Source organism: Larus michahellis, chromosome 4 (genome assembly GCF_964199755.1).
Source record: "Larus michahellis chromosome 4, bLarMic1.1, whole genome shotgun sequence".
NCBI classification, from domain to species: Eukaryota; Metazoa; Chordata; class Aves; order Charadriiformes; family Laridae; genus Larus; species Larus michahellis.
In genome coordinates this window covers 49,191,132-49,218,863 of record NC_133899.1, presented here as the reverse complement: position 1 = coordinate 49,218,863, position 27,732 = coordinate 49,191,132, and the positions used below count along the sequence as shown (strand labels likewise).

Here is a 27,732-nt window from a genome sequence, read left to right as displayed (position 1 = left end):
CCTCTGGGAAGGTGACAGTCTGCCATCAACATTTAAAAGGGAAGGGACAAAGGTACGTGCTGGTGCCCAGAATCAAATGCTGTGCATGGGACAACTGCTTTAGCACCTGAAATTATTGCTCTGTACACAATCGTTTACCTGGTGTATCCGAATCGTTTACCTGCAGCATGATAGACCACCGAGCTGCAGAAATGTGCCCCAAAGCTGCGCAGGGGGAAGTGGAAGCGAGGACGGTGGTGGTGATAAGACCAGCAGAGGAAGGAGAAAGAGAAAGGGTAGTTTTATGGTGCTGAGTCACGCTGTTGCCCAGACAGGTCTGAGAGCAGGGGAGGCAGGGTTAGAGCAGGTGCAAGAGCGATCGAGGAGAAATCGCACTGCTTTGGGCGTTACCAGCCAGCAGGGTCACTGCCTGCAAGCTCTGGGAGCTGAGCTGGCAAAACTTAAAAGGCGGGGGACTGGGGGGGAGGGAAACCTTGATGTTGACTCTCCAGAGAGGCTGTAAAATTGAAGTTATGAAAATAGTGAAGCGTGGCGGAAGGCCACCAAGTTATGACAATTCTCCACAACTGCAGTTTGGATTGTGAGCAAAATGTACTGGGACTGTCATATCTGCTACGTAAAATCCATATTTATTTATGGATCAGGTATGTGAGATAAGGGAATGACAGGCAAACATACATATGTAACTGTCGCTTAAGCCACTATAGTAGAGGTTTGTTAGTGACCTGATGTACCTTTCTCATTTTAGCATGCACTAATGAAAAAAGACTGAGGAGCAATGAAAATACTTGAAATGCGTTTTTACAGAGATGGTTTCATCTGTTGGACGAGATGGTTGCAATTGCACAATAACCAATCTAGGTTTTCTCAGCAGCTCTTTCAAGGCTGAGCGCTGTTGCTGGACAAGTATTGTCCGTAATAAAATGCATTCTGAGTTTTATCCCGCCTGTATCAAGCCTAATTTCTACAAGCATCCCTCACCTTCGCTAACCTAATGGAACTCCGTGCCCTGTGCTGCGTTTTCATCGGCAGCACAGCCCTGCTGCGTGTTGTCTCAGCACCAGTGGGTGCTAGAGTTACGGGTATATCCCGGCATCTGTTTCCCCTCATCAGCGGACTGTTTAAAGAGGTAAATGATGAAGGGATGGAGCCGAACATGGAAGAACTCGAGCAAAGTGTCGCACGGAGCAGCAACCCCTCTCACTCAGTCCAACTCTGGAATTGCCTAGACTGAAGGGCTCTGAGTGGCTGTGAAATCGTTTCTATCAGGTGCTACTACAAGGAAACACCGGAGAGTCTCTGAGAGTCAGGAGTCCATTCTTAAAATTGTTGTTTTGTCACATTGCTTTTAAGTGAGTTTCGTGCAGTCTTTTAAAACTGAAAGCCAAGTTTAGGTGCAGTCCTCGAGCCAAATCCGGAATCTTGCCATAGTTGTTGCAAATTATGCTGAGAGAAGTTAGTCATAGAGTTGGGTCTGAGAACTCTGTAAGCTTGTTAAAGAGAAAAGGCATTATTTGCCGGTATGTTTACGGTCCTGGCATCGTCCGTGGTCCTCAAGAGGAATCTCTGAAATCCAGGCTGAGTCTTTACAGCCCAGAAGGCTCTCAGAGCTCCTCCTAGTGAGTTCATACAGCGTGTCTCAGAGATGCTCGCACCTCGGGGAGGGGCAGACTGGTGAGCAGTCGGTGCGCAGCAGCCCTCGGTAAGGAAATTTTTGGCCAAAGATGTGGGTTAAATCCAGGTCATATTATGTGTGCGGCTAATTTGCTTGTAGTTTCTTTGGCAAGGACTTGGGGATGTGCACACGTGCGTAGATCCACATATGCTTTCCATCTCCTCCTGTGTGGAAGCAGGCACCGCTCCTGTTTTTCCTGTGTAGGATCTGTGATCTATTCTGGTAGCCGCGTAGTGCAGCGCTGCCTCCAGTAAATATTCACAGATTTCCTTGTAAGCTGACGCTTTTTTTTCTTTCCTCTCTCCTGTGTGGATACACAAAGGCATGTGTTGTACCTGCTTTACCCTGTGGGATCTACATAATCAGGTCCACGGGTTTTAATGGATTTCAACTCCCTTCTGTCTATGGATACCGTTTCCTGTCTCGTTTTGAGCAGGAAGAGCCGAGTCTTTTTTGGTCTTAGCATTCCTGCTTGCCTAGGCTTTGGGAAGAGTTCTCTGGCTATTTTCCTGTTTGATTTTTGTGTGTGTTTTGTTTTAAGCAGGACAGAGTGCATGTGTGTATGTAATCCATGTGCTCAATTAAGAGAGGCATCTGTTGGGTTTATTTCACATTGCCGAGGAAGGACTGCAAGCAGGGAGCATCTGCTCGGCTTTTTGTCAATGGCTTGTTTTTCATAATTTGCTCTACAGGGTGAGTGTTTGGGGAGGGGGAGGTGGCTTTTTATTTCTGAGTTTCATCTTAAATTTATTTTTATGGTAGCCAGGGAAATTGGCTGGGATTTGAAAGTTAATTTCACTAAGAAAAGAACCAAAGAGGGAGAAACAAAACCATCCAAAGTAAATAGTGTTTATGTAAGCTTAATAATATACTCAGAGGGACCCTTGTAGACCATTATTTGCAGTATTTTAATGACAAAGTAAAAACAATTTTTTATGGTGCTTTTTTAATGCCAGTGGGATTTTTTTTGGTTTGTATTTTTTGAAAAACTAGAAAATTTTGGTTAGATTTTATCTGGGGGAAAGATAGGAAAGGCATCCAACACTGAGATGCTTTTTTGGCATTTTATCAACAACAACAAAAGTCTGGTTTTAAAGTAGAGCAGCAGTGGTTTCCTGTTCTTATAGTTTTTGCTTTTGTGCATTCAGATGTTGGCTGTATGGCACCTACCTGATCTAGTGAGAGATTTAATTGTCTGTAAATGTATGTGCTTCAAAGGCTACTAAACCTGCTGGGAGTGTTTTATACAAGTCTGCTTTTTACACTGCTTTTTTTTGGTGGAAGTGTCCTCCAAAAGGGCTGTGGAGGATAATAACTTCGTGATGCCCTGGGAGGACACGGCTGCTGGTGTAACGTAGGGAACTCAGGAGGAGAAAGCCTGAAACTCCCCCTAATCCTACAAGTGAAAGACAAATCTTACCCATCGCAATCAAACAAACAAGGATGCAATCTCGCAAGTGTAGATGTAGAAGCTGTGCAGGATTAACCTGGGGGCAAGATCTGGGTCTTACTGAAAGTATTTGAAGAAATGGGATTAAAAAAAAAAAGTAATCGTGTCTTGTTCTGTAAGTGAACCCCAAGCCAGCACATTTATTAAGTCGCTTCAAAACGGTATTAAATCTGTATCATCTTCCATGCCACAAGTTGTCATGTGAAACATTAATAAAAATAACTTTCCTGAGAGTTCAGTCCCACTCCGTAGCAAGAGAATATATATATGCATATATATAATTTAAATATTATATAATATATCACAATATAAATATGTATAACTTTTCTGTCAGAAGAATGCCACTCGGCTGAACAACTTTGTTGACACCAGTTAACAGTATAACTGTTTTATAAAAAGCAGCCGACAGCAGTTGGTGTGCAAAATGTAAACGTAGGGCTGGCTGCAGGGAGCAGGCAGCCAGGCTTACTTCTGGGGCTTCGGGTAACCTTGGCTGTCACAGACTCATGGAACCCGAAGTGTAAAAGGACAAACCACAGTAAACTTCGTAGTAGCAGGAAAGTATTTTCATTGCTTGAAAAAAAAAATAAAATTCAAACTTTGTCATCACATTAAAAACATTACATGAGAAGTAATAAACATATTTACACTTCTGTTTTGATTATAAATATACATTATATACAAAATAATGTTATAAAACGTAGAAAGTTCAGTGCTTCTGATTTTTTTTTTAAATTATTGAAATACTAGTCTTCAAAATAAACTACAAACAGACAAACTAAAACCCATATTATTGATTTCTGAAGGTCATCTTCAAAATGGTCCTACGTGGTCAGAGCAGAAGGTCAGTAGTGGACATTATGAAGGGGTCTTGTCTGCACAGTTCAAGGCAGTAGGTGGGCTAGTCCAACAACAGGATTTACAAGGGCAGGAATATCGCCATCGGAGAGACGGCACGGTCTGGGTTTCTTCGAAGCGATCTTGTTTCCTCCCTCCTCGTTCTGCCCCACCCCACGGTCTCATCTCATTAGTATCACAGCACTTTCCACCGGGGTGTCCGGTATTATTGCTGTAAATACGGATATAAGAAAAGAGCTTCTGCACACCTCTGGTTTCCAGGGGCAGGCTTCCCCTTTTCTGCCTAGCAGTGGGTGGGCATGAAAGAAACAAGACGAGCCTAGAACCTTCTAACTCTAATCTCCACCTGTCTTGGCAGAGGGTGTCTCAGTGGGTGCTTCGCTGTTGGGCATTTGGAACTGGGATGAAGGACAGGAGTCAGAGTTTTGCAACCAGATGGAGAAATAGGGAGGGGAGTCACACTGCTGCTTCTCCTTCAGAAAGTAACAGCTGCAATTTTGAGACTATTTGCAGTAGAAGGTGGCACCTAATTCAGAAACACAACGTAAACCCCCAAATTTGTGTCAAAATAAGGCGGGGGGGGAGAGAATGAGGAAGGAGAAGAGAAAGGTAATGTCTATTCACAATCACTGGTAGTGCAAAGGGCATGAAAACAGCTGAGACAGCTCAGCACATAAAGGTTCTAGGAGCTGATTGATTTTAAACGCATTTGTAAGGCTTTAAATAGAGCTGGGATCACGCCTCCTCCTTATCAATGGGGAAGAGGCAGAACACATTCCTTATCACAACTTTTCCCTCTCGAATGTTTAAATCCACAAAGATCCTGTCCCATATTGTGGCCTGGGTCAATCAGTTCTCCAAAGCATCACGAAATGAGATGGCATGTAAATTCGGAATTCCTCTTTCCTTCCTCCTCTCGCCCCTTACACAGTCTCCAGTACATGCAGCAGGAGGGAGGAGACGCAAATAGATGTGTAGCAGGACGTATCAACCACCCCTGCCCAATACTGTTCAGGTAACTGCAAAAAGAGCAGTCAAGTCTCTGTTTGGGCTTGTTAGATTCTCTTGACACATTTTAGGCACTTTTAAACCCAGAAAAAAAAATAAAATATAGAGACCTCGTTTATACTGTATCCATTATCTGCATAGCAATGTGTCTTTCTTCACACCTTCCATGGCAACATCTGTGATAGTTAAGTGCCTCCTCATCTACCGGCACCTCCCATAACCAGAGTTCTGGAAAGCCAGGGGTCTGTCCGTGAGGAACTGGCCTCAGTATCTTTTTAAAAAAACAAATTAAAACACCAACATTTTTAACCCCTCTCTTTTCCCTCTGCCTCCCCTCTTCTATAGCCAATGAGATTTCTGGTATCAAACTTCAAACAAGGGCAGTAAGAACAAAAAGGTGTATTGCATCTTTCAGTAAATTCACAGTCTGTCCAGTTCACCCAGTTCCATCCTCCGCCTGAGAGCAGCAAGTTGCATGTAATTAAAAACAGTCCGATCCAGTTCTGAATTGTAAACAATGCAGCAGGAACGTCCATCTACTGGCATTACCAAATCTGAGGTGCAAATGGGCTGATCTTCAGTCTTATACCTGCCAGGATAGAAAATAATACCGGGAATGAGAAGGAAGCACAGCATACAGACTACTGCAGAACTAACAACCTGTAATTCAACCAAAGCAAATTAAGCCAGACATTACTGCAGTTTAACTATCAGCCTTCAATGTTTTTGGCTGAGTCCAGAGACAAAGAATCACCAGCAAAAAACCAAAGTCATCTGTATGATGAGTAGTCTCTCTACCTGGGCCGAGGGGAAGAACGCTTACAAATCTGGGTGCTTAACATTAGGTCTCTTTAAAAGACCTAAAGTTAGATAGCTTGTGTTCAGAAGCATTAAGCCTGAATGATGTGGAGAGAGGTTTCAGGGGCTGTCATTCCAAAAATAAAAACAATTCTGGCGATGCCTGATGTAAATCTGGAAGTCTAGCACCGGTCAGCAAAATCTTCAAAGGAAGATACGGTATTGAGGTCACTTAGTGGGAATGAAGCGTCTAGCTGTCATTTGTATTTTTGAAAATCCTTTCACTTAAACTTTTAATATTGTTTGTTGACTTGTGTTCCACCTTGCCTTCAAGAGGAAATCTGATATCCACCCTGGCAAGGGAGACAGAATCGTGCAGATCTGACCTCACAGATCAGTGCTATATGGCACAGCAAGCTTCTCTTTCCTGGAGTCTGAAACTACTCCTAAAGCTGGTGACACTGAAGAAGGCAGGTATTGGCTAACGTCAAGTTGCCTTTGACTTCCATTGAGCCTTTTTCCAAAGGGTCTGTAATTCTTCAGGAACTGTTTGTTGGTTCCTCAATAGGCCCTTCCTTTTTCATGTATCTGTTCTCTGACTTTTCAATATAATAGAAAAATCTAGATGTGTTTATCAATAACAGCGTTAACTTCTGTCACAAAACATATAGCTGGAGCTTAAACACCAAGAGGTTGAAATTACCTTATTATAGACTTCCTAACTGTTATGCCTATCCATTAACACCTTCCATCTTCTGCTGGAAATCTATCGCTTTGCCCGTTTCCATGGAACACAGATTATCCATCGTAGTCATGGGAAAAAACGTGGCTTTACACGAATGGGCCTATGAACGATTATTATTTCCATTTTTACTGACTACCTATTTAAGAGGAAATAATCCTACAATGTGCTGAATTGTGATGGGCTGATGGTCTGTGTTTTCATCTCCCGCTGATTTATCTAAGCTCAAAATCCCTGGTTTAATAAAATCAGAGCTGCTAATTTCTTGATTTTCCCCACTGTATGTTCTGTGTGGGCCACAGAAGAGGAGAGGTGAATGCTGGTAAGCATCGGGATCCCTGGAAATAAAGTGACCTTCTCAGATGCAATTCTAGAGGATAATTTACCACTTTACTTTGCGAATTTATGCCTGTCCACCTGTGGACTGACTTACCTCTGTGGCTATGATGCACTCATTTCTTTCTTCTGTTATCACAAAGACGGACTGGTACATTGAATCCCTCGGAGAGCATATCGCTGATATCCTACATTCCGGCTTTTCACTGAGGCAGGGCAGAGAGAAAAGAACATTAGCTGACTACTAACAAGCCTGACTCTCAAAATCTACCATGAATATGGAGGGGTGGAATGAGATAGCCACGAAGGTGGAGGAGGGAGGCGGAGAGGATGAAGTTTCACGTGCTCTATATGATGGCAGGACATTATACTAGGAAAGTGGATGTAAGGAGTAGCTCCTGTCTTCCTATGCTTCTGCCATGTCCAACCTAATAGCGTGCTCCCAGGATCCCTCAGTGTAACGGCCGCAATCAGATCCCAGGCAAGACTTTCAGTACCTCTATCAGGAGACTGATGAGCCAGCGAATACCTGCCCTTTTCTTGTTTTGAAAAAGAGTAGCTATTTTTACTCTATCATTCTTCTTAGTAGGCAGACCATTTTGCCTTCTTAATGAGCAAAAATACTTATTTTTAATCACTCTATGCCTTAACTGTTGTTGCTCCAAGATCTATTGAGGAAGAAAAGACACTTCTTACTTTCGCCACTGCCCCTAGCTGCTCCCGTTCCCCCTCACAGTACCCATACTAGCAGCACCCTGCCCAAACACTCGATTTCATTGACTTAGCTAAGGATACCACTTGGCCGTGACATGCATACTCCAGCATGAAGATGCCTGGATTTGCTGTTTTGTTATGTATATTATCTGCTCGAGGTTTCTTTTTTCCCCCCATATTTTCTCATCTGCTTCTAGACTGGTATGAAGATGAGGGGCCTTAAGAAAGACTAGAAGGAAGACTGCGTTCTCACCTGTGTAGTCTGAGGGGAGACTTTTCTCCTAAACACTTTTCACTTTTGTAATATTTATCTTCCTGTGTCCCTCTACTTGTCAGGTCTTTGACCAGATTGTAGTCCAGTTTATGGTTCTTGGGTTTGTAGTTTGACTTCTCCAGCCCACAGTCCACTTCAAGGTCTTTATTTTTATTGGTGTTTTTGAGCTGGGAAGCTGGAATGAGATTGTCCTTCTGGAAGTCAGACAGGTTGTTCATTGGATCCAAGTCCTGCTCTGGGTGCATCCTCATCTGCCTGATGACCATCGCTATCATGCAGAACAGTATGAGCAAAGCCACCAGCCCGACCCCCATGGATATAGCAATCCAGGGGACTGGTTTAGGAGGAAGCGTAACAGGCACTGGATAAACTGGCAATTCACAACGGTTGCCCATGAAGCCAGAAGGACAGTAGCAGACGAAGTTGGCACTATAAAGTCCGCTGTAGCATGTGCCTCCGTTCTCACATGGCCCAGAAGCACATTCGTCTCTGGTTTTGATGTCACAGTTCCTGCCACTGAAGCCTGGCAAGCACGTGCAGGTGTAATCGTTGATCAGGTCCTGACAAGTTCCCCCATTGGAACATGGGTTTCTGGCACAATCATTGATGTTTATCTCACATTTCTGACCAGAGAAACCAGCCCGACAACGACACACGCGAATCTGACCAAGGTAAAAGCAATTACCATCTGAGGAAAAAAATAAAATTAAAAAAAATTAGTCTGCAATGCACTTCACTCGGAAACCTAAACCTCTCCCCAGTTAGCGTTGTATATTGTCTCAAGAAGAGGGAGGTTATTTTACAAAACAACCGCACATCTAAAAGTTCCTTATCATTTACCTAATTACCATGCCTTAAAAATATGCCCCTTCTAAATATGTAATAAAGTTAATTTACTTAATTCTGCCATCTTCCCCATCACATGATAAACCTTGCACATTGTTTCATTGCACAGAAAATGCCAGTGAAAGCTCCCACCCCCCAGCAAGAGACTAAAATTAGGGTAGATGTGGAATACAGTGGGGGAGAGGGACTAATGTATTAGAGGAAGAGTGGAGGTCAGATTGGATTTCTATCACTTCTGCACTGAAAAGCACAAACGCGTCAGGGACAGGAGGTTTCCTGTGGAAAGGACTCACCGTTTGCACAGGGGTTGCTCGTGCACCTGTCTACTTTTTTTTCGCAGTTTGACCCCGTGAAGCCGAAAGGGCAAACGCAAGTGTAGCTGGCCCCTTGTTCTTTTTCCAAGCACGTGCCACCGTTAAAGCAGGGGGAGTCTACGCACGTCAAAGCGCTGTGCTCGCAGTGAGTGCCATAGTAGCCAGGGGGGCAGAGGCAGTGATAACCGTTCTCCATATCCTGCAAAACACAACATCAGGACACTGTTGTTTGATGGCACCAAGCAATAGCTGCTCGCACGCTTATTTTTGGTCGGCAGTGCGCACGGGCGCGCTGTTCATTCCTTTCCCATCCACACTCTGATGTGGCAAAAGCAACATTTGGAGAGTAAATAACTGCAGGCCAGACTGTGAGGGACAGAGCTGTGAACCGGCCGTACTCGGCATGCAGGAGTAATCATGCAGCTACACAAGCTGAGCAGATGCAGTTGCAGGGAGCCTACAAACAGCTAGACAAAACCATTACTAACACCACTACGGTCTAATGGGATCCCCGAGGTCCTCCCAGAGCAGAACGGCGCATGTCAACCTACACAGCTGTGATCAGGCCATGTATCCTCGGCATGAGAGCCCTTTTTTTCTTTATAAGGACTTACATTGCTTTGCCATGGGTAAATCCCACCACCTAGATCACAACAAAACTGTCTTTTCTTTCCAAGTACTGTATGTCCAACGCCTTGGGAGAAGGGAGCTAGGGTCTTGCGCCACTAGCTTTAATCTAAACATGCATTGAATTATGTTTGATATCTATAATCGATGAGTCTTTATCAACAGGTAGAATCAATCATTGACTGGGTTCGAAAACCCACTGAAACACTAGACTGCAGGAAACTAAAACTGCAGCGCCCTGTTTCACAGACAGCGTTTCAGCTGATTGCCCTCATGTTGCCTGACGCTACGCTCCCACAGCAGAAAGCAGAAGTTTTCTTTCGTTTGCTATTAAAATACAGACTTAGCACATTTCTGCATGAACCTTGGTTTGTGAAGCTTATTTTTTCCAGATCTGCTGCCTCACCAGCCTTGGATCTTGCCAGGCTCTCATAATGGCTGCCACAGAAACCTAAGGATCAGTTGACCAGTTCTAATCTAGATGATACATCTCCTCCTGTAACAGACTTCCTCCCCTGACACCTCTCGGGAAGGCTTCAGTATGGTAGTTGTGAGCGTTGGTAATGAACCTGTGCACTATCGAATTCCCATTATGTTGTTACAGAACCATTTCTGAAAAGGTATACCGGGGCTTGCTTCACACAAAGACTTTACATTTAAAATGCCCTCACCGTGCAACTGCCGCCGTTCCTACAGGGATTGCTGTCGCACTCGCTGATCTCATGTTCGCAGTCAACCCCGGTAAAGCCGGGTTTGCATGAGCACGTGTAGCTGCCCTGGCCGGTGTTCATGCAAGTCGCTCCGTTTTTGCATGGCCTGTGGTGAGTGCAGTAGTTCAGATCTGCAAAGAGACCAGGAGTTAGAGAAAAACGTCTTTGACAGCTGGGAAAAGACATTCAAACAAAACCCCTTTAGTCAACCAAAAAAAAAAAAAAAAGATAGAATTTTCAATGCAATATTTCGTTTTGCTATCAATAGGAATACTGGAGGTGATTGCCCAGGTTATTATCAGTACTAATCAGATGTTTCAGACTCTCATTGATTTTAGATATTCCTCTTACGTCCATCGCTGTTATAAGTGAGCTCTGAATTTTGAGAGACCTGGCAAAAATTTAACTTTCTTGGTACTCTCCCTTTTTTTGCATGCATAAACCCGTTAGCTGTGATGGGATTTAGGTGCCAAGTTGGAAAATGTACTTGTTAAGCATGAGTTCTCTGCAAGAGAGGCGACGGCACCATAGGCTCTTCATGCACAACGTCACGTACTAAAACAGCGAGCCCCATCTTTACAAGGTGTGCTCCGAGGCACATTCTGGGGAGGCAGGGAGGAAATAAAGAGGTTTTGGCTTGGAGATTTAAACAAACACTAGAGTTATTTTACTGTTTATTTACCATGCTCTCTTGTTATGAATGTTAATAGTTTAAACTGTCTAAAAGCTCTGCCAAGCTTTTTTTTTTTTAAATTTGAGACAGAGGTTAAGCACACAAGTTCATAGGACGTAAGTAGAAAATCTTTATTGTCTCTATAAATACCGTAGAGTAATTGGAATACAACTGGTTAATAGATAACTACAAGCAGAAAAAAAAAAACCTGCAACTTTACTTTTCCAGCTTAATTCAGACTTCACCATCTTAGTCTTATAACTGCTTGGAAACACTTAGCTTGCTTTGAGGACTTAATGATCTCAGTGCCAGCAGTGCATATATGGCCTTGAGGACATGACTGCTCAGCTGGCTACGGTTCAGTGATTCAATGGGTTGAATAGGTGGAAGTGGTCTGGTGTACCTTAAAATGGAACCTGTACTTTTCATTCTTGCTTACATGATTTTTCTCTCATGCTCCAGACTTATCACATGAGTTAACTTCCTTGTATGCAAAATAAGGAAGGCCCAAATGATGGTGTTTACTGCTGCTGGAAACTGTTTAGTAAATTGTTATAGTTGGACAGGGAATAAGTTAAACTTAACTTGATCAGGCAGAAAACTTGCCTGTTCAATACTCATCCAGGTTGTTGGGGTTTTTTTTCCAAGAGAAAAGCCTTTTTTTGAGAGAAAAAACTGCAGCTACCAAAAAAGGTTGGCTTGTTTTCCAACAAACTTACTACAAATGTGGCATCTAAGACAGCGGCGGTACAAGCGGATGCCTGTGAAGATGTACTTTGCGGCAATTTAATTGTGGATCCAATGGGTCAGATTCCTTAGCCCAGTACTGAGGAGTACCCAGCCTAGAGCCATAAGCACAACCTTCAGAACTAACCTTGATCGCAGAAGAGGCCACCCCATCCTTCATCACATATGCACTGCCATTGTGTTTTACAAGTCCCGTGGCGGCAGCCTATGTGGGGAATGCATTCATCACAGTAGCGGCCTTGCCAACCGGGACGGCAGCTAGAAGAAAAGCCAAATTAAAACATTAATGACATGGAAAAGAGTTTAAGTTTCTATTACAAGGTGACATTTTAACTGAAGTTCAGATTGCAATTGCCGTCTACTCACATGCACTCTCCCGGCTTGTTGCAATATCCATTCTGTTCAGTACATCCAGACAGACAGATGGCTGTAAAGAGAACGCAAAAAAGCAGAAATGTTTAGGTAAATACACATGGCACTACAGAATACACTTTTAAAAGGGGAAATGCCAGCTTTTTAAAAAAATAATACTTTGAAAACCAGTTTTGCACTTTCAAAGCTTTGTTTTAAAAATTCTCAGTACGGGGAGTTCTGGAGCAGGAGGAAGTGAACAAGGAAAGCCAACATTTGACAAGTTGTCCTTTAGTTTTTCTGTTTATACAACAAACATGAACTCTTGCAACTCTTGCTAGAAAAGGAGCAAGAGGAGGCAGCTTTGGCTGGTACCAATGAAAGACTGAAAAAACCCAACAGGACCCTGATCTCACAGCAAGGATTCCCACTACTACGCCACTACACCTGTCCCATCTCCTCTGGCAGCAGGACCGGTGGACGCATGTGTGTGGGCAAGCTGCTAGCACTTTAACATGGAACAGATATCGCCGGTTCAGGGATATCAGCCAGGATCCTTTCTCTGCGAGCTCTTTCTCTGCTGCTAACCCTCGCAGAGGTGAACAACAGTGTTGGTAGTTGCAGCCAAAGAGGGCAAAGTCCTCAGCGTGGAGCTTTCTCTCTCCAGGCAGGGAGTGGAAAGGTCGGCATGAAAACATGGCCCCAAGCGCCTACCGGGTAACCGGGCACAAGGCTTCGTTACAGCCTTGTCGCAGCCACCCTTTTTTTAAGGACTGACCACAAAACCAGCTACAACCAGGGTCGGGTGGAACTGGACAAGAGGCTGTGCTTTTGGGTTCCAGGTCCCTTCATCAAATAAGCTCCCTGATGCCTTGCGGGGGGGGTGTTGCGTTTTCTTGAAGGCCGCTCGGGCGTCATCCCTATCCCAGGCCAACGACCCGTTAGCCCAGACGAGGGCCTAGGGAAGCCAAAGCGGGTGATGCTCCCGAAAGCGCCGAGGCCTCCGTGAGCTTTCGCAAGGGCACTTACGCTCGGTGCAGTACTCGCCGGTCCAGCCGGGCAGGCAGGCCAGGCTGCCGTCCGCCTCGCAGACGTAGTGTCCGAAGCGGTCGTCGCGGCGCTTGCAGAGGCGGGAGCAGCTCTCGCCGTAGTAGTTCTCGCTGCAGACCACCCGGTAGGCGTAGCGCAGCTGGGTCTGCGGCCCGCTCTGCACGTCCTGCGACCAGTCCTCGCCCACCGACAGCGACCGCTGGATGGACATCTGGCTGATGAGCCAGTCCTCCGAGGGCGGCCGGGAGCCTGCGGGAGAGCGGGACCAGCGTCAGCAGACGGCGAACACCCTGCGCAACATCCCCCCCCACCCCCCCACCGCCGCAAAAGCCACCGCCCCGAGCACCCCATGCCCTGCTGGAGGTCCCCCCGCTCGCATATACATACACGTGTGTGTGTGTGTGCGCATATATACACACACATATATGTATGTAAGGGTGGGAGTGCTAACCCCGTCCGAGGGGGGCTCAGCGGAGAGGCCTTTGAAAGCGAGGGCTGTCGTGAAATATCCTTTTCCTCTCCGCTCAGAAAAACATCCCAAAGCCATTATTCCTCTCCAAAGGGCGGAATTCGAGCAAGGTGTAAAATACAGGAAGAGGCGGCCGGGGCTCGCTGGCAGCCTCCCGGCGTTCTCACCGCAGCCCGCCTCGCTTTCCCACGCCAAAAATAAACCGGAGGAAACGCAATTGTGTTGGAGATTAGGACGGGGCAGAATCAAAGCGGCCCCTGATGGATATCGAGGGGGGGGGAGGATGGGGGGGGGGGGGGGGCGGAACGGGGCCGGGGGGGGCTGGCTCCCGACGGTGGGACGCAGCCGGCCCCGCCGTTATGGTATAAACAGCTGAGCGGGGGGCGCCCGTTGACCGTCTCGGGATGGGGGGGGAGGGGGGATGATGCGGGGGGGGGGGGGGGGATGATGCGGGGGGGGGGGGTGGGGTGTGGAGGGATTGGGGGGGACACCGAGGGAAGGGCGCCCCCTGCCGGCGGCGCGCGGCCGTAGTCACCTTCCGGCAGGTAGTTGGCGGGCGCGTGCCAGGCCTGGATGATCAGCGAGAAGGTGCCCTGCGGAGGGGAGAAACCAGCGTCAGACCCGGTACCCCCCCACACCTCCCCCGACACCCTTCCCCCCCCACCTCCCCGGCACCCCCCGACCTCCCCCCGGCACCCCCCGGCCCGGCCCGGCCCCGCATCGGCACGGCCCCCCCCCCCCCCCCCGGCAGCGACGCCCTTCCCCCTCGCCCTCCTACAGACCGCCGATCTCACCCCCCTCTCACCCCGCGCTGCTTTTATTTCTCTTAATAAACAACACTTATTAACCCAAGTGCTTCTGGGCTTTTTTTTTTTTTTTTAGACATTTTTTTTTCTTTTTCTTTCTTTAAAGGAAGTTCTGGAAATAAGTCTAAAGGCGAAAGTAGTTTGTTTACATTACAGCTTAACAGCGCGCTGCCACCAGCCTTCCCCTGCCGCCCCCCTGCCCCACCGTCGGCTTTAAAACCGGGTTTAAAGCGGGATCTCACCGGCCACGTGAAGTTAAAGGGCAACTTAATGGGGCTGTCAAATCTCTCCGTGTCCTTGATGCTGAAGGAATTTATTCCCAGAACCGGGGTGATGATGCTGCCGAAAGTGCAGGAGCCCGGGGAGACCACTGCCTGAAAATGCTTCAAACAAACTCGAAAGAAGGTCCTGCAGTGGGGGAAACAGGGCTTCCCGCTGGCCAGAGACCCGTGGCTATTCACGAATTCGTGCAGCTCCAGCTGGAAGACGCCAGAGCCGGACACCCTCTGCACAAAGGGGAGACACACAAAATAGCCAAATCAGACCTTACCCCGGCTTTGCCATGCAAACTTGCTTCCATCACCCGCTTTACATTTCGCCAACCCTTTTTTTTTTTTTTTTTTTGCGATGTGCAATTACCTGCTGCAAAATCACTAACAGAAACGTCAAGCCAAAGATGCGCAAGGCTGTCATCCTTGTGTTATTCAAGCTTCCAGTTCTTAGTGGATTTAGTTTTCCTCCTGTATTCCTCAAATGTTTCAAGCAAGCGCTTCTCGGTCGAGGGAGAAAAGAGTAGGCGGTCACGGCGCTTCTCCTGTAGCAACCTGCTCTTCCAAATATTTCCCCCAGCACCAGCAGAAATCGGAAGGTAAAATCCAGGTGTCGATCCGTCCCCCTTCTGGGAATTAATCCTGCAGCCAGCCGCCGACCTCTGATCGCTGGCCGTCGCCTTTATAAACTCCAAAGCCGGGTGGGTTTGGTGGGGGACGCGGAGGGGAGTGCTTAGCGTGGAACCGCTCCTCCTTTCCCCGGTGCTAGCGGCGCTCAGTAAATGGAAAACTTGCTTCCCTTCGCGCTGTTTATATACTTGCCTCGCATCCTCACAAGCTCATTATGTAAACTGTCAGTCAGACTCACGGCCGATCCCTCCCCTTTTCCATCTTTCCTTTCTGGAAAAAGAGAACCAAATGTTGCGGAGAGCCCTCATATATCCAGAATTAATACCCCGCCGCCGCCGCTGCCGCGCTGACCGGCGAGGAGCCGAGCTGATTACCAGCGAGCCGAGCATCTGTTGAGATATTTACGGCGCTCGCACTGGGAGAGTTCCCTCGAAAATCAGACGCCTCTCCTCCACACAGCGGCTTTCCAGAGCGCCCGAACAATAGAGGATGAAATGTTTAAAAAACACGCTTGTTCGTTTGCTTCTTTCACTCCCCCCTCCGAACGCAATGTGTCCGTCCGTCCGTCCGTCCGTCCCCATGCCTCACCGCAGCCGCTCCCTGCGACGGGACGGGACGGGACGCGACGGGACGGGAGAGCGCGGCGCTGCGCCCCGCAGCCGCGGCCGTCCCGGCAGGCAGGACCTGCCCCGCAGGGCGAGGGCTGGCCCTGGGTGGAAAGTAAAAGTAAAACGGTGCTTGCCCGACAGGCGGGCACCCGGGACAGCCCCGCCGCCGCCCCCGGGGCGCAGCAGCCCCGACCCCGGCCAACGGCGGAACGCACTCAGGGAAGGGGGCAAAGCGGCGCGGGTGATGGCGGGGAGACGGGCAAGGCGGGGGTCTGCCTTCCGAAATCGGTGGTGGCAAACGAACGCTGAAGCGAGGTGGCCGAGGCTGGCGGGCCGGCGGCGGGGAGGGAGCCCGGCTGTCCTGGCTGTTGCCCCCGGCCCCCGAAAAACACGGGCAAGGGGGAGACTCGGGGGGTCGCAGGCGGGCGGGGCGGGAGCGGGTGCCGCGGGGGGCCGGGGGCTGTGTCAAGCTGGTTGGCAGTGGCCGGTGCCGGGCTGCAGCCGGGCTGCGGTCTGGCGTGTGCCAGTAAAGCCCTTGGCCTGATTGCAGCGTGCGCTTATTGTTGGGTCGCGTGTCCCTCATTAAAGCCAAGCACAGAGAAGGCCTTTCATGTGGCTTTTTATTTCAGCTTGTTAAATGGATGGGAGGCCGGAGGGGGGTGAGTTGGGGGGGGGGGGGGGGGGGGGGAAGGGAGGGAGAGATAAACCCTCAGCTGTATGATAATGAGGTCTTGCCACCTTTATGCCAGCGCTCGCCTCGCAGGGCTGTGGACCTTTCCGGCGTGGATCACCTGGGGAGCAGCGCCGAGGCGCAGCGCGCTGCAAGTCGCCCTTGACCCTCGGTCCTCTCCCAAAGGCTCTTTTCTTGCAGCGTTAATTCCCCAGCCCAGGCTCTTTTTGGGGGGAAATAAAGCAGGAAAGCCGGGGGGGCTGGCTTGTTTGGAGACAGGACGGTGGGGAAGGACCCCGGCTAAACTTCCCCGGCCGTCCCGCTTCCCCGTCCACTTCCAGCAAAGCGGCGGCTTTTCCTAGAACCCGGCTTTGGTGCGGGGTGCGGTGAGGGCCCGTGTGCGGCCAAACGCCCGGGGCTGGGCCGGGAGGGCAGGGCACGGCTTCCGCGGAGAAACAGCTGAGCTTTCCGCGGGGGAAGCCCACGGACACGGCCGCCGCCGCGAACGGTGCCGTCGCACCGACGTGCGTGGGTGCGGGCGGGTTTGGGGAGGGGGCCAGGCCGGGAATCGAGGTCGCCGCCAAAAGGGGATTAAAACTTCTCCTGGGCCCCGCTGCGCCGGGGAAAGCGGGAGCCGCGGGGGGGGGGAGCACAAGGGCTGTCAATGCCGGGGGGCTGCCCCCGGGGCCGGGCGCCCGTGGCTTGGGCTCCGTCCGGAGCGGTGCATGTTCGTGCGTGTGCGTGGCCTCGGCGGGCACGGAGGGGAGCCGTCTCCGTGATGGAGAGAAACCGCAAGGCAGAGGCACAGGCGAAGGAGCTCTTTTGTCTCGGCCTCGTAAACAAGTGGGAAGGAGGAATGTGTCGCCGCTGATGAACTCGGAATTTTGCAGCGATCCGCCCGGCCAGATCCCGGCTTTACCAGCAGCAGCGTCAACTGTCAAAATCAAATCTGATGCTAATAGCTTCGGTACTAAATAAAATGAGAGGCCAGATAACATCAGTGCTTGATAAATGGTAATGAGTGTCTAACCTAGGGGAACAGAAGGGCTGTGGGGCTCTTTAATTCAGTATTGAAAGGCTAGCTGGGTACTGCAGGCTCTAGCAGATGTTAGTATGTGTGTGTTTTGATTTTTGACTTGTATTGGACGTTTATTAGGCTAACCAGAGCCACCCCACGCATGGCCACTTGGTCCAGGCACCATCTGGCACAAGCAGGGCGGCGTGCAAGAATAGGCCTCGCTTTGGTGCTGAGGATCCACAGGCAGCATCTACCATATGGACCCGGAGCTAATGTAGGTTAAAGCAAGACAAGCTGATCTCTGCTTTTCACAGCTCCGCCAAACCTCTCTGCCATCCTGGCGGCGTGCACCTTGGTGGCTGGCGAAAGCACTTCCACCTCCAAAACCTGTCAAGAGGGGTGCAAGCCCCCCAAGTCCTCCCCAGCCCGCTCAGCCGCCCTTGGGTGGCCGCTATTTTTCAAGTCAAACTTTGCACCTAGTTTCCCTCGTTCACGGCAGGAGCAGACATTGCTCCAGCTCTCCACGTGTCGTCGTCGTCGTCCCCCACCCCAAACCAAATATTTTCAGAAGCTGAAGCGAGTGCTGCAAAACAGACGTAAAATCCTCCTCGCAACTCCAGGGCATTATTGTGATTCCAGCTATAAAAAGAGCCCGTAATAAAGTAATAACCAGGGAATATAATAAACCACCTGCTGCATGTTGACACACACGCACACGGAGTTCAGATAAAAAAAAAAAAAGTTGCATTAATAGCATCAAACAGCTGAGCCTGAAAGTCGACCGAGAGTGGATTAGAAGTGACAACTCCGGCAAACTCCTTCAACCTGGAGAAGAGAAGGCTCCAGGGAGACCTTATAGCAGCCTTCCAGTACCTGAAGGGGGCCTACAGGAAAGCTGGGGAGGGACTCTATCAGGGAGTGCAGTGATAGGACAAGGGGTAACGGTTTTAAACTGAAAGAGGGTAGATTTAGATTGGATATTAGGAAGAAAATCTTTACTGTGAGGGCGGTGAGACACTGGAACAGGTTGCCCAGGGAGGTCGTGGATGCCCCATCCCTGGAAGTGTTCAAGGCCAGGCTGGATGGGGCTTTGAGCAGCCTGGTCTAGTGGGAGGTGTCCCTGCCCATGGCCGGGGGGTTGGAACTAGATGATCTTTAAGGTCCCTTCCAGCCCAAACCATTCTATGATTCTATGAAACTTTTCCTGTGCCCGACGCACCGTCCCGGGTCGCTTCAGAGAGCACCAGCGAGGCAACCTCTCTCCGTCTGCCCAGCACTCTCGGCCCATTTGGAGGGGTCCCCGTCTCCGGGGTGTGGGTGGGGGGACCCCGACCCGCAGAGCCCCGGGCTTTGCCGAGGTGCCCGCGGCCCCCGCCGGGATGCTGGGCAGTGGCCCGACGTGCCCGCTGGTCGCCGCCTCCCCATCCTTTTCCACCCTGCTCCCCATCTCTCCCCTCCCGAGGTCAGGGCGCTTCCCGCCCCCCCCCCCGCCCTTTCGCGCCCCATTTGCTGCCGGTTTATCTCCAGGCCGGCCCGGCTCAGCATACGCGTGGCCAGGCCAAACGCATCTCGCTAACGAGACAACGTTAATTAATTCCGGGCGGGCGAAAGTTGCCAGCCTGCCCAAGCCTTCCCTCCCCCCGAGCCCCCGTGCCAGGATGCCCTCCTCCGTTCCCGGGGGGGTGGGGGACGTCCAGCGCTCCCCCACGGGACGTGTCAGAGTCCCCGTCCCCCCCGCCGCCCGATTTCTGCCACCCGTGTCCTGCTGCTCTCAGGCTGCAGACCCCGGGAAGGGGGGGGGGAGGGGGGAGCTGCGAAGGGCTCGGTATCTCCAGCACAAACCCCGCCAGGATCGCCTGCATCGCGCCCCCGCCACCAGCCCCGCTTTTGCCCCTCTCTCTCTCGGGCAGCTCCGTGCCCGCCCGTCCCACGGGGGAAGCTCCCACGGGGGTGAGGTGGTGTGGCAGCCAGGGGGGGCTTTCTACGTGGCTCCTGCTGGGCTGCTTCCGAGGTCCCGCAGACGCAGAGCGCCTGTCCCTGCGGCCTGGGGTTTTTGGCAGGGGACACGGCCGAGCTGGAGGCTGCCCCTGCCTCCTCTGTCCCGCACGGCCGGGCGCAACAGGGCTGGAAGCCACACGAAGCCACAGCCAAGCTGGCATAGCTTCCCTCCCGGGGCGTCCCGCGTCTTCCCCTTCCCCATAACCTGGGGGATGAGACACCACCCCCCCCGCCGCCTCCCCCTTTCTCCCCACTCCTTTTGGAGCGGAGCAGGGGGCCGCGGGGACAGGGTGCAGCCCGCCAGCACCTTCATGCCCCGCAGCCGCCTTTCCCAGGGAGTCGCCCCCGTTCGCGTCCCCCCCTCCCCGGGGCCGTGGGCTGCGGGGAGCCCAGAAATCCCTCGCAAAGCGGCTGCTGGCAAACCCGGAGCCCCCCGGGCGGCTCCGCGCTCCGTCAAATTTGTGAAAACGATTTTGTCGCTCAGCGCAGCATCCCCAGCGCCTGGGCGAGGGGGATATTTTATTGTGCACCTTGCGCGCCCTTCTCGGTAGCGTTTCTGCTTTCCGGCTCTGCTGCGTTTTGGGGCTGACCCCGCTCATCGCCTTTTTGATCCCTTAAGTTAGCGACTCGCCCGTTGATTCAGCGCTCGCCAGCCCTTCCATGTGCCCAGCCCTACTTTGTGAGCCGGATTCCCCGATGGCTTCTAAACCCCTTAGCTAGAAAGTTGCCATCGATTCAGCGCTGACACACACCGAGAGCCTCTAAGAAAAAAAAGAAAAAAAAAAGAGAAAAGAAAAGAAAGAAAAAAAAAATCCCCCTTGCTTGTTTTGTTTCTGCCTAAATGTCCATAGCGCGGAGCATCCCTCCAGGGAGCGCAGCTCCGAGGGGTGTTAATGTGGTCGATTTGGGGTACAAATGTTTGGAAATGTTTCCCGATTTGCACAGAAGGAGGGGGGATTTGCAAACTGTTGCTGCCACATGGCTCCTCCAGCCTGCCCATTCTCATTGTAATGAGGCCGGCGCGTGCCTCATCTGCCGCGGGGGCGCTGCCACGGGCCGCCCGCCCACGCTGCGCGGCACCCGCCGCGGGGGGACACGCACACGCCGCCCCACGCACCCGCGGGGCGGCACACGGACGGGGCGACGCCGGAGAAACACACCCCCACCCCCCCACACACACACCCCCCCCCCCGCCTTCCGACAGCACCGCCGGGTCTGCGCTCCCCGCGCAGCCTCCGCGCCCAGCCCGTACAAAATAAGAACATTTCTGTTAAAGGCTATAACGATCACTATTGAGTCTCTCTCGCTACAAATCGATGGCTTCTTTTCCATACAAATGCCTGCTTATGCCTTTATGTTCTCCATCTGTTTGTAGCTAACACCTGCCATTCAATAAATCGATTTGGCCATTTAATGTAACAGCTTCCCGGGACATTTTTTCATGCCAGATGCCACAGCAGCTCCAAACCTCCACCCCAGCCCCGCGCCCCACCGGCACAGCCGCCCGGCCCGGGGCTGCGCCTCCGCAGGAACCCTCTGCCGGGGCACCGTGCAGAGCTGGAAAGTAAAGAAAACATTAAAAAGGGCTTTTTAAAATTCGATTTCTTAACTTTTATTTATTTATTTAATCATATTTTAACACTAACCCCACCGATCTCACCACCTTCTTTACCGCTGCGGTTTCTGAGCGCCTGGGGAGTTATATCCCGGCTGACCCACAGCCCACTGGCAGGTGTACACGTGGCTCTGGGATTCCTGCAGGTCACAAGCATCAGGGCAGTTTGTGACATTTTTGCTTCTCTTTTATTTTACCCGCCAACACATACTTTGCGTGTTTTAAGGGATGTCGTGTTCTAAGGACACAAAGACACTCTGCCTGCCTGGCTTATCACCCCACGGCATGGGGCAAGGCTGGATTGGGTCTCCCTCAAGGGGACCTTGTGGGATGAGGAGCCCCATTCTTCTACTTGCTTGGTGGGTGGGGGCAGCCCTCTTTGAGGGGCCACCTTGCCGACCCCCCCGACCTCTGAGCTGCAGTGATGTTGTGCTCTCCGGCAGCAAGAGCGAAGCGAGGTGGGCGCTTGCCCGTACGCTGCTCTGCCCCACAAACCTCGGGTTTCCCTCTGACCACCCCACGACGCGCGGCATCCAGCTGGGCTGAGGGAGAAAGGTGGATTGCTCCAGATGTCGCCCCGCAGGTCTCAGGGGCGGGTGAACAGCACTGCTGGGGCTATGAGGAAGTGGAGCGAGTAATACAGCATGGGGGAAGTTACGGGGCAGTTTCCTCATGGAGGAAGGGAGCAGCGCCGGGCTGGCCGAGTTCCTCCGGAGGAGGTGATTTCGGTACTGCTGGGATTTTGGTTGGCTGTGTTTGTTGTATCATTTATTGTGCTGGGAGTGCCTAGAGCTTTTGAAAGGTGCCTTTGAAAGGCATCTTTATTGCTTTAAATCTGAATAAATACATAAAATGAAATGTGTAATACAAAAATATAGATACGTACGCATTGGGTATGCTTTGTGGGTCTGTTTCTCTCTTAATTCAGTGCAGGCCATGGATACCATTTGCAAATGCAGCTGGCTGTAAAAGCCCGATTTCCTTGAAAGTCAGCAAGAAAGTCATGCAGTCATTTGACACGTTCTCCTGAGATAGCTGGATAAAATTGGGGTTTCTCATAAAAACCATCCCTGCAAGCTATGGCTGGAACTGAGAGTAGGTACCTGGGAGATGAACAAATCTTCCTCTTTTTTTTGAACCTCAAAGTTGTGGGTGAGATTGGCAGGGGAGAGTTGGAGAGTATGGAGATAGAATCGTAGAATCATAGATGTCTCACTTGGAGCACAGGCTCCCATGTTTTTGTTCATACACAAGTCATGTACGGGTTGATGTTCATGGATGGGACGCTGGTCTGAAGCAGCATAACAAAACAAGTAGAGGCTGCCTTCTTAAAGGGGAAAAATTCCTTTTTGCAGGCTCCATAGTAAATGTCCCATGGGCCAGGCTTTGGGAACTCCTGCATCAGAAGGTCTCTGTCTTCAAACAGATGGCCGGGCAGCCCTTGGCTACTTAGAATATGTTTGGGGCTATATTATATAGCACTGAGTAAAGAGATCTGTCACAGAAAAACAGTAAAAGGCAGTTTTAACCCTTCCCCCAGGGAGTGGCGTGGATCCACGCTCCGCCTGACCAGTCCCTCCTCTCTCGTCCCCCCCGTACCGAGCCCACGGGATGTTTGGTAGGGGCCCAGCATTGTGCCGCTCGCTTCAGAGAGTCGGAGGAAGAAGCCTCAGACCTCTGGCATGTGAGATTTGGCAGAGCAAGTCCCGGAGTCAGAGGCGTAGGGCCTCGGCGCAGGCACCGCACAGGCTGTCCCAGCGAGGCCGGACCGAGAGCAGAGCGGAGGAGGGTGTTGGGAAGTGCTTCTGGAGTGGCCAGGGGTGGACGGCATCCCACACTGCATCTGTCACAGGACGATGACACCCTGTCACCCCGGTGGTATCTACCTCCTCGAGGCTGGTGCCTTGTAGCTGGGGGTGTGCTGCTATCCAGCGTGGTGGCTGCGGCGGGTTCTTGCTGAGGTCTTCTGCTTTCCTCAGTCTCCTGGTAGCCCAGCGTTGGGCAGAAGCTGTTGAATGCCCAAGACTGAATTTCTGGAGCGATGTGGAGGCCAGCGTTGGCAGGAGAAGGTCTGTGGGGCTCAGCGGAGTTGCACCTGCTTGTGCACCACGATAAGCTGCAGCAAGGCAGATGTAACTTCTCGGAGCTGCACACTGGTAAAAGTTAAAGGTATTTAAAATGCAGCTGGCCACTTAAGTAAGAAAATCCTTTTTAAAATCCCTTCACTGGAGGTGAAACTTGCTAATGACTGAAGAGAGAAAAAGACCATCCTGGCGTTTTATCTGTAGCATTTATATTTATTTCTAGTAAAAAAGACTTTAACCAGGAGCAGCTGCTTCCACCGCCCATCAAAAGCAATCCTAGATTGTCCAGATGGAGTCACTCAAGACAGAGACATGAGCGAGGGCTGCCACCGGCTCCAGGATTTCTGGGTTTGTCCTATTTTAAGAAGATCTCACATCCTGCAAACACTACTTATGGGAAATGATTGGATGCAGAAATCCTAGTGGGGGCCCATGAGGCAGCCTCATGTGGAGATGTGGCGATGCGGCATGCTGACATTTTGACATAACGTGGTGATGATTTTATGCTAGCATCAGCCCTCCAAGAGGAAAGTAAATATGTGACATATTGTTCAGGGAAACAAAACAAACCAGACAATGAGGTCCTGTGCCCAGTGACTGATGTAGCCTCTGCAGGCCCAAGCAAAACCCCTTTTCCTTTGTGATCTGGGGATGCTGGGAAAATGAGTGCATCAGGGTATCCAATACTCATCCCTGGCCCATCCAGCCCTCCTCGCTTTTTGTCTTTGTGTGCGGCCATGCAGGGAGCAAACACAGAGCACCCGCTGCGTTTCTATTGTTTCTCCTGTCTAATGGCCCTACTTAGCCATGGAGGAGCGGGATGGATTTGCGCCTTGCGCACATTGTTCTTGGGGTTCAAAAGAATACTTAAACTAGAGCAGTAGTTAGTATGACAATGGAATAGAAATGAACATTCACTCCCGTGGCTGTGGATGGCACAGGGGCTTAGATAATGGGACAAGGGAGAAGAAAATTAATGAATCTGTCTGTCTGTTGACCCATCAGCATAAATATCTTGTCAGTCATATGTGACAGCAGATCTAGTTGGCTGGCAAGAGCTATGTTTCCCCAGGCTCCCGGCTGTATTCTTTCAATCAAAAGTTTCATCAGGTAATTTATCAGACTGAAGAAAGCTGGTACTTGACCACATAGTGAGTCCCAAACGGATGAGCAATAAACGCTTCATCTGTCAGTGTTAAATGATGCAAAACAGTGGTACACTGAGGGCATGGGTACCGACTCCTTCCTCCCGCTTCACGCCCAGACAGCAGCCCTCGGACAGGCATGGAGGTGCTCCCTCACACCCTACACAGGGGCCTCTCTTGAGCTGAGCAACTGTGGGGGACTCCCGTCAGGCTCTTTAATGCTCTTAGGGCTGTGCTGCCACCCGTAGCCAGCAGGGAGGGATCAAGAAGTCTGTCACTGGGTGCCCTTTGTCAGAGGCTGCTTAAGGAGACAACCACTAAAGTCTCTCCAGGTGACCAGATCAGCTGTGAGAGGGCAGACAGCAGCATCCATCCCACTCTGGAGGGGATGTAGCTACAATGATGGAGGGATTAAATGGTTGGGTAAGGCTCACGTGCTATTTTGTTCCATATCCTGGGGTGAGGCATGGGGGTGTTCCGTGTGGGTCTTCCTCTATGTACGTACACAAATCCAGAGTGGGAAACACTTCTTCTCAGAGCTTAGGATGGGATTTGTCTTACCTTGCTTTAGCCATGTGATAGGTAAATAGGCTGTGTCGATTATCTACATTTCCTCTTGAGTCAACACTGAGAGATGGGACCCTATCGCTCATCCTGGGAGGGGACTCTGTGCTAGACAGGATGAATCATCACCTGCAGAAAACCTTCTCTCTCTCCATTGACTCCAGAGGAACCCGCATGACTAGATTAGGTGAGGCGCCCAATTTTTGGAAAGCTAAAGCGAGGTGGGATTAATCCCTTCCTTAGTGCCTGAGTAGAGCAGGGACGGTGCCGTTTGCCCTGATGCGCAACCGCCTGTGTCAGAGCTGGGAGCAAAGGGTGGCGTCTCTGAGCATCGGCCACTGTCCAGTGCTTGGGATGTACAGCTGAAAATTATACATTCAGAAAGCTCCCAAGTAGATATAGTGATGAATCCATAGCTTTAAAAATATGTCTGGGTTTTATTAATTCATTAGGGGATCTCATAGTTAACCCTTGAATAATCAGCTTAAAAGCAGAAGGCAGATTTACTGGCATACGGTTTTACATGGACATTTTGCTGGTCAAATGCCAAGATATATAACAATGTCGACGTCCAGTGTGTTTATTATCTAGGATCTAGCAGAGGCTTTAGCCGTCAGTCTTGAAATGCACACAGTGGCAGCTCAAGTCTTTGGGGAATATCACCAAACTGGGATGTTTTATCTCATGTACTGGGAAATGTTTTATTCTATTCAGGATGAGTTGTCCAGTAAAGTCACTTTACACAATATGTTGTATGACTGCTTATTTTGGTGCCTGTCTGTTTTCCCGTTTGAGAGTTTCGGCCACATTTTCATGTTGTGTTTCATTTCATGCTTGCTGCAGCCCCCCTGCGGATGAGTGCTGCTTCTTGTCTCATTTTAGAAACAATTCACAGTTGATTAATTTCTGCTAACTCTTCAAACTGATGAAAACAGTGATCATTCATTTGCAAGGGCTAATTCCAGCTTTAAAGTATTCCTAGATGTAGCTTTTTTATTTGAGATTTTTGGCAAGGCCTTTATGAGCCTTTTTCCTGGTTGCTTCCCATTCCTTCTCCTATCAGGCATGGTAGCAGGTGTTGGAACGGGAGGGTGGTCTATGTCCTGTCACCTTGAATTTTAACCACCATGATATCTGCTTTTTCTCAGACCAAGTGTAGATGACAGGGCAGAAAGATCACCAGGGACAGCTTCCCCTATGTTAGTCCTCCAGCAGCGACTGCCACCAGTGGAGCTCTAGCAGGGAAGCAATGACAGAAGATAAAAGCCTGGCAGGGGTGTGACGGCTAGAGCAAATTCTGCTTGCTCCCTCCTGCCTGCTGTGCTTGCCTTGGGGGGACGCACTTCACTATTACACTTAGGGGGAGTGGCGCAGGAGCCATACAATCCCACAAAATATCCTCTCTGATGGACCTGTTCCAAAGTCTTTCTTCATCCTGCAAGCAGTGGGGAAATGGTTTAAGACAGGAAATAGATCTACCTGCTTATGGACTTCTGTGCTTCTCGTGAGGCTCTTAACGATGGTGGCATCACTATGCTCACCTGAGGCAAGGCAGCCCAGGAAGCTCAGGTGCAGGTGTTCCTCATGACGGAAAACACTGCACTGAGCTCTGTCGTTAGCCAGCACTATAGCAGAATAAGAGGGGTGAGGTGGAGGGAGGCAAGCTGTGTGATGGGAAAGAAGCTCATCCTTGGCCTGTTGCTGGTACAGTTTTCTTGGAGGTTGCAGTTGAGGTCAGAGATTGTGGGATGTGATGGATGTTTAAGGGGAGAATAAGCACTGGCTAGGTAAGGTGACATTGGCTGTAAAGATCTCAGCGTAAGGAATGAAGGTAAGTTGAAAGAGGACATAAGAATGGAGCAAAAGGAGAAAAAGCACGGAGGTCCTTTCTTTGTATGGTTTGGAGAAGGAGGTGAGACAGAGGGCAGGGGGTTGGGTCTGAAGACGTTCCCAGGAAGCCTGCTTTAGCATATAAGCCTGTGATATCCCAGATATGGGTGTATCTGCTTTTATGAAGGCAACAGCTTGGGGAAAAAAACCAACCAACAACTGCATGCCTCTGCTGTGCGTTGGTCGGCATCAGTTCTCAGAACAGGTTCTTAGCTCTGACTCTTGTTTCTCTTCTTATTTACCAGATAGGTAAATTGGTGAAATCAAGATCCATCTTAAAATTGCTATTTGAATTACTTTCATTCATGTTACTTCTACCTGTACAGTCATTCAGAGGCAGCCAGCAAGGGTGATTAGAAGATTCATAGAAATCACCGTACTCTGAGTGACTGCAGCCTGGGTGAGGAAATACCAACAAAAGCCACTGTACAAGTATAACACTTAAAGAGCAGGATCCTTCTTAGCAAAACATAGCAATGATGACAGTATGGCTGAGGTTTGTGGTGTATCAACACCGAAGTGGTTTCAGTTTACTCCTAAAATAACAGAAATTGATAAGTTTTGTTGCTTAGAAGTCTGCTGAAGAGTCTAAGCCTTGTATGGCTGTGGATTCCTCAGATACCTCTAATAGACTCAGTACTGCCATATTTTTTGTAGTGCTCTGTGTAGAGCTTAGCTAGCCTGGAAATGTGCTGCGCATAATCCTATCAGATGCTGTTAAACCAACGAAAGCGGCCACCAAATTCTGTGTTAGTGGGTCACAGTTCAGACCAGGTTCCTGTGATGGCCCAAA

General features: G+C 50.1%; 1 protein-coding gene across 2 annotated transcripts; it reads right to left on the bottom strand.

Annotated features, from left to right (window-relative positions):
* Positions 1–3,673: 3,673 nt before the first annotated feature.
* Positions 3,674–15,503, bottom strand: DLL4 (delta like canonical Notch ligand 4). Of its 2 annotated transcripts, XM_074584573.1 has the most exons (11): positions 15,088–15,503; positions 14,691–14,954; positions 14,178–14,235; positions 13,153–13,422; positions 12,139–12,199; positions 11,900–12,030; positions 10,314–10,483; positions 8,995–9,214; positions 7,835–8,543; positions 6,965–7,073; positions 3,674–5,580 (listed from the first exon to the last, which is right to left on the bottom strand). In XM_074584573.1, exons 1-11 carry the CDS (start codon positions 15,139–15,141, stop codon positions 5,575–5,577), a joined length of 2,052 nt encoding a protein of 683 aa, XP_074440674.1. In that variant the 5' UTR covers positions 15,142–15,503; the 3' UTR covers positions 3,674–5,574. The 2 variants fall into 2 exon arrangements, with proteins under 2 accessions (XP_074440674.1, XP_074440673.1); XM_074584572.1 differs by lacking the exon at positions 3,674–5,580 and having other exon boundaries at positions 6,920–7,073; positions 15,088–15,502.
* Between the last annotated feature and the right edge of the window lie 12,229 nt (positions 15,504–27,732).